The sequence below is a fragment of the Episyrphus balteatus genome, chromosome 3 (assembly GCF_945859705.1).
Source record: "Episyrphus balteatus chromosome 3, idEpiBalt1.1, whole genome shotgun sequence".
NCBI classification, from domain to species: domain Eukaryota; kingdom Metazoa; phylum Arthropoda; class Insecta; order Diptera; family Syrphidae; genus Episyrphus; species Episyrphus balteatus.
Window position 1 is genome coordinate 113,715,581 of NC_079136.1, and position 6,482 is coordinate 113,722,062.

Below are 6,482 nucleotides of genomic sequence, written 5' to 3' on the forward strand. Positions count from 1 at the left end.
CATTTAGGTCAACAGGTTTTTAGTTATTTAAGTTTCAATTTAATTTTCAAAGATGGCGCAAAATGCAATGTTAAATTTTGTTTGTTTGAATGTTTTTATTTTTAATCTTATCACACTATGTTTCATTGATAACGAATTTAATTTTTTTAACCTTTTCGCGAAAAAATCAATTAGTCTTACGCTGAGCTGAAAAAAATAGACAATGTCCGATTATCGTGAAGAAAGCGAAGCTGTGAAAGCGTTGAAAATTGAATTGGAAATCGGTTTGTTTACAATAAATTAAACAAGTGATATTATTCTTTTCATCCAATATCGTTTTATAGCAAATGCAAAGAATATTCATTTGGCTGAAGAAAATGCACTGTTGCGCTATAAATTAATTCGTCAAACAAATGAACAACTGGCAAAATCGCAAGGCAATGTCGATAGTCAAATGAAATTATTTTCGTTGGAGGAAGAACGTGATAAAATGTATGAGAATTTGGAAAGATTGAAAGCCAAGTATAATAAACTGCACATGGCTTTTTTGGAGAAGGCAAAGAGATGCAAGACATTGGAAGAGGTTTTTGCCAGACAGAAAATGCTACCAGGATTAGTGAAGAAATCTACATTGGATCCCACAAGAAATAGTAAGTGATTTTTGTTTTGCTTAAAGGCAAATAAAGTAGAAACTATTTATATCTCATTTCAAAAATTGATAATTACCCTTCAGTGATATTAAATAACTATTCGTTATCAGAACATAGATTAAGGCATATTGATATTACATTCAGATTGCAAACAAGCACAAGTTTAATGCCTTTTTGTGGTTGATGCTATTGCCACCTAATTCCAATAACAACCATTGATCCCAAAATTGTTTGTACTACGGTTAATTTTTTAGGCGGAATTGTTAATTGTTATGGCCATGCCCGACTAACAATTTTGCTTCTACAAAGCTTTACAGGTGCTATAGTTGCTTGTGTAAAACTTTATAGGAGCAAAATTGTTTGTAGGGTGCTAAGTTTTCGATTTCAGATGTCGAATGCAATGATTAAAAACACACACAAAAATGTCAAAAAATATCTAAATTTTTCAGTGACTTGTCTGTTTTTTATAAATCTGTCACGTACAGACAAAAACCGTCCAAAAGAGTTTAAAGAAGATCTAATTTATGTAGTTATTTAATAATTGAATGTATATTTTTTGTTGACAATTTTTTTTAATTCAAATTAAGTTATTAGCTATTTATTAGACACACCACCCTTTTCTTTCCGTTATCTCCATTTATATTAAAAAGCAGAGAACACTAGTCAAATCATTTATCACATTTAAGATTACAAAGGAATAGGATACAAAAAATAAAAAAATAAAAATTAAAAGGTCACTGTGGCGTATGTGTAACATATTTTTTGCATAATATTAACATATAAATTGTTCAGGTTATTGTAGACTTTTCAAGCCTTAAGTCATGTTTATAGATGAAGGTATACCAGATCGTAAGTAAAAACACTTCAACCGTAGTGCCTCTTCGTTTTGTCTGATTGTTTTCAAGATTACTAAAAAAACAGGTACTATTCTTCTCAGGAATACATGGCTTAATCTGTCTTTTTAAAGTTAACTTAAAAGCTTGCCATTACAAATTCTTCGGAGAATAAAGAAATAGCATATATAATAACAACCTCTTTTGTATCTAAAAAAATATCTGAACCAAATTTCAAGAACAACCATTCACCCATTCAGGTTGAAGCTCGATATAAAGAAGAACGCACTGATCCAAGGACTAACTTGTAAAAAAACATTTACAAACTTTATACAAACAAAAAGGAAACCCGTTTAACTGAGATATTTTCAAATAATAAAATTGGATCTCCTGGATTTGCATTCGTTTTTAATTTTTTAATTGGACATTTTTGCGAACAAACAAAACATTTTGTTCAAAAAATTGCATTCATTTTCCATATAAAGTAAATCAGCACGTTTTTTTGTTCATTCAAAAAGTTCTTATTTTTATATTTCAACGGTTTCTGTAATCCATAAGTTGTACAATCCATAAGTTTTACAAAAAAATTGATAAGACATAAATTTAATGGTAACTTTCTAATTTTCTATATTAAAGAAACGGATCTTATAAAATAAGGGTTTACTTTTCTATAAATACGACAGTAACAAAAAAGAATTGTTCAGACATTTTCGGTAATTTTTTTCTTCTAGAAAAAAAATTAAAATCGTTAGAGTCGTTTTTTTTTTATTGAGCCCTTGTATTTTAAAGTGGTATACATAAGTCCATTTTTTCATGTTTCGAGATATATTAAAGGGTTTGCAAATTATTTATTTTTTGTTTAAATATAGTAGGTGGCCACATGATTATGGTCGATGAAAATTTTCAAAAATTTGTCACTAATTCCTTAACTAGAACGCTAAAAACTAATTTTATTTTATTTTTTTCTGTACAGTACAGTATTATTACGGTTGTATGTAACATTATGCCACTGCTAATTTTGTACTTGCATTATAGCCTATAGGGCAAGTATTGGTTTCGTGTCGAAAAAAAAAATTGAGGTTTTAATCAAAACCAACATTACGATGATGGAGAATTCCGAAAAAGTGGGTCCCGCAATTCCATCCGTGCGTCTGTGCGTCCATCTGTACACATTTCCACAGCCTAAACGCGTGGATGGATTTTCTTCAAATTTGGTACAGATGATTTTTATGGAATTCGGAAAGTTGGTTTTTTTTTTGTCTTTTTTTTATATCTCGCTTAGAAAGTGTACCTCCCATACAAGTTTTTCAATTCACACCAATTTATATTCAAAGCAATTGCAATAAAACTGCGTTTTTAGTTTTTCTCAAAAAAGTAAAAAAAAATAACTCGAAAACGGCTCTAATGATTTTTTTTTAACGTTGTAGACGTAATATTTAAAGCGATTGCAATAAAACTGCATTTTTATTTTTTCCAAAAAAGTCAAATGGAAAATTTTTTTTCATTTAACAATATTTTGCCCTAAATGTCGGCTTTTCCCCAATATAATTTTTTTTTTAATTTATATTGAGCCAGCTTTTAAAAATCTACAAGCAAAAGCAAGTACGTGCGAACCCAGTCGATTTTTTTAAGGAGGTAAAGTCAAAAAAAAATGATGATGATAGAGGAGACCACCATTTTTTCAATATTTCGTGTGTTTTCCTTTTGTTGCAAAGATGAGTTTATTCTTTCGGGAACTCGGTTTTTACCAGAATGAGTTGTTGTTCCGTGCTTGTAATAATTCAGCCACTCACCACTGAGCTTTTCCACCAGTTGGTATAAGGCTTTCTGCAGCATTTCGCTACGAATCCCCAAAGAACGTTACCTGTGGAATTCATCCCTGGAAAACTACCAAGCCTGTTTATTCTTTAATTTGTCTTACTAAGGAAGGACGTGACTAAACGGTTAAAGCAATTAATTTGCTGCCAAGGAACTTTTTATAGAACGTTTAATTCCCTACAAGAAAACATCTTGCTAATTTGAAAATATTGAATTTTCAGTGAATTAGAAAATTTTGAAATTGAAAATTGATTTTTTAATTTTTTTCTCGATTTAAATCGTGAATAACTTCTTCAAAACTCAATTTAGGGAAATATACTATGAGACCTTTTTTGTAGAGAATTAAATTTCCTACAAGAATCTGTCGAGGTTTTATTTTTCTATTCACTTATTTGCTCATCACAAAATTCCAAAGTGAAACAGTCAAATTGAAAAAACACTTCGATTTAAAAAGCTTAATTACTCGAATACGGCTCGTCTGATGAAAATTTTCAATTAGATCTTTTTTGTAGGAAATTTAATTTTATATAAGAAAAAATGAACAGAAATTTTTTTTACTTTGATCGTCTAGCAGTTCTGTTGTTAAACATCATATCATGTATAAAAATAAAAAACACCGATGATAGACCTCTTAAAATTTTTTTTTACGGCTCAAATTTTCACCAAATTTTTTTTTCATCATCCTGAACAAGATTTTCGAAGTAACTTTCAAAAAAAAAATATTTTATTTTTTTGGCCCAGTCTATTACATATATATACCACTTTCATTAATATTAAAAATTATAAAAATTAAAAACCAAAACCAAACTTAAATATAAGTCCACATTTAATGTAATTCAATTCATGTTCAAGCTAAAAACCATAATGAAATCAAATCTACCCAAATTTCCGCCAATTTGAAACAATAAGGAATTTAATCGCTTTTGTATTCTACAAACTTTTATTTTAAACAAAACATAACTGTATACACAAGACGCAAAACACTCCCACTGCTTCATCTATCGGTGTCACCAAAATTGCAATTCTTAACGGTGCGCCTTTGATGAAAATTTACTGGCACTGTATGACCCTGACTCATTGCCACTAACTCATTCATAAAGTTAACAACCACCTTCATGCTCCACCCCCACGTTATTCATTCAAATGACTTCTCCAGTCATATAACTACAGAACGATCAATCAAAATCTCTTTACTCCTTCTTCTTCCTCTTCAGATGATGTTATTGATAATTCCAGAGACCAACAACTTCAAGACGAAAACATTATGAACTCAAACAAGATCGCCACTCTACAACGATCTCTCGACGAAGCTTTTGACATAATCGATGAACTTGAATTTGAATTGGAAAGTGTAAGTGCTCGAAAAAGGTGATCAGTGGTCCTTCCGGGCAGCTCTTTCAATGTTTCCAAACATGCGTGTGTCTTCTAGGTCGACTTTCTTGAAATGGAAAACGAGAGGCTGAAAAACGAGCTGAGCAAGCTCAAGAAGAAGGATGCCAATACCACAACTACGTATACGACGACGATGGCTATGACGACAACGACCAATGACGACGATCAAAGAAATGAAGATCATCGACTTGGGTATGAAAAATCATCAACCTGTTCAACGGAGTGCGAAGTGCCCGCATCAGACGATCTACCCGATCTTGAAAGCATCGAACGGTCCATTCAAACCCAGAGTGTGAGTATCAAATTTCAATTCGAGGATCACCAGCAACAGATCAATCAGACAGACTGATCCTCATATTAACTTTCTTTTGGTTTTTGCAGTTAATCGATACCGTGCAAGCTGAAAGCCATTTACTTCGCAGGGAATTGCTGCGGTCTCGCTTGCAGAATACCCCCAGGCCACCACTTCCACCACGACCACCACAGCATACCACATCAGGGCTTCGAGAGTCGTCACAGACGCAAAAGGAGGCAAACTCTTCGGAGGAATGAAAGCTAAAATAAATACCTATACAAATACATATGCTGTGCCGCCTTGCAGAACTAGGTCTACTTCGTCTAGTCTTTAACAACTTTTTGAGGTTATGTAATGTTAGCTTGTCTTGTTGCTGCTACTGTCGTGTCGTTGGATTTTCTTTTTTTTTTTTTTAGTTCAATTTTGTTGCGCTTATTGGGGCAAGTTTTGAATTTCATTTGATGTAATAAATTATAAATAAAATACAAAATGTTTCATTTCGATTGGAATAATAGACTTTGAGATAAACAACGCGACCTGGACGGACAACTTTATTTCTGTTTCTGTGGCTTTAAAACAAAGATCAGTCAGTTGTTTTAGTAAAAGTAGTGCCATGAACAGGAGCACTAAATTTTGTCTAAAAATTGATCATAAATGTTGGTCATCCACTGTTTTTCTGGTTAAAAACAAACAAAATAAAAACATCCTTTAAACTAAACTCTGTTTTAAATAAAACTAGGGGAACAATTGTGTTTTATGATCTACCTCGTATTTAGAGTGTTCTAGTTCTGATAGCTCTTTCAATGGCAAATTTTTCGTTAGAAAATAGAGTGGACTTTGCAAGCAGTAAAGATTTTTGAACTCCTCAATGAATTGGACCGATCAGAGCAAAAAGACCCTAAAATTTAACATCGTTGCTCACCAATTTTTTATCGATGGCAGTGTAAATAAAATGCACGACTGAGGTCGCACGTACTTGCTCTTGCAGTTCAAAGCACTTTTATGTTAGTCTACTTGTAGATTTTAAAAGCTGGCTCTTAATTTAAAAAAAAAATTGATATTGGGGAAGAGCCGACATTTAGGGCATGAAAAATTTTGTTTTTGTTGTTTGACTTTTTTGAGAAAAAATAAAAATTCAGTTTTATATCCACTGCTTTAAATATTACGTTTACAATGTTTAATCAAAATCGTTAGAGCCGTTTTCGAGAAATTCGCAATATCGTATTTTTTTGTATGGGAGGTATACGTTCTAAACGAGATATAAAAAAACAAAAAAAAACCAACTTTCAGAATTCCATCTGTATCAAATTGGAAGAAAATCCGTCCACCCGTTTAGGGTGTGGAAATGTGTACAGATGGACGCACAGACGCACGGATGGGACCCACTTTTTCGGAGTTCTCCATCATCGTAATGTTGGTTTTGATTAAAACCTCAATTTTTTTTTTGACACGAAACCAATACTTGCCCTATAGATAGCTCAAGTAGCACACTGGTGTATAAATTGGTGTAAATTC

The 6,482-nt window shown here is 32.1% G+C and overlaps 1 protein-coding gene across 1 annotated transcript; it reads left to right on the forward strand.

Annotated features, from left to right (window-relative positions):
* Positions 1-202: 202 nt before the first annotated feature.
* On the forward strand, positions 203-5,443 carry LOC129915195 (uncharacterized). Its single transcript, XM_055994672.1, has 5 exons — positions 203-240; positions 289-629; positions 4,495-4,631; positions 4,710-4,964; positions 5,054-5,443. Exons 1-5 carry the CDS (start codon positions 203-205, stop codon positions 5,222-5,224), a joined length of 942 nt encoding a protein of 313 aa, XP_055850647.1. The 3' UTR covers positions 5,225-5,443.
* The last annotated feature ends 1,039 nt before the right edge of the window (positions 5,444-6,482 follow it).

What these genes read in the sequence shown, in the direction of transcription:
- LOC129915195 (XM_055994672.1), top strand. Translation starts at nt 203, where the DNA reads ATGTCCGATTATCGTGAAGAAAGCGAAGCTGTGAAAGC. An exon ending in GAAAGCGAAGCTGTGAAAGC is followed by an intron (nt 241 to 288) that starts GTTGAAAATTGA and finishes AAATTAAACAAG; the next exon opens with TGATATTATTCTTTTCATCC. An exon ending in ATTGGATCCCACAAGAAATA is followed by an intron (nt 630 to 4,494) that starts GTAAGTGATTTT and finishes CTTCCTCTTCAG; the next exon opens with ATGATGTTATTGATAATTCC.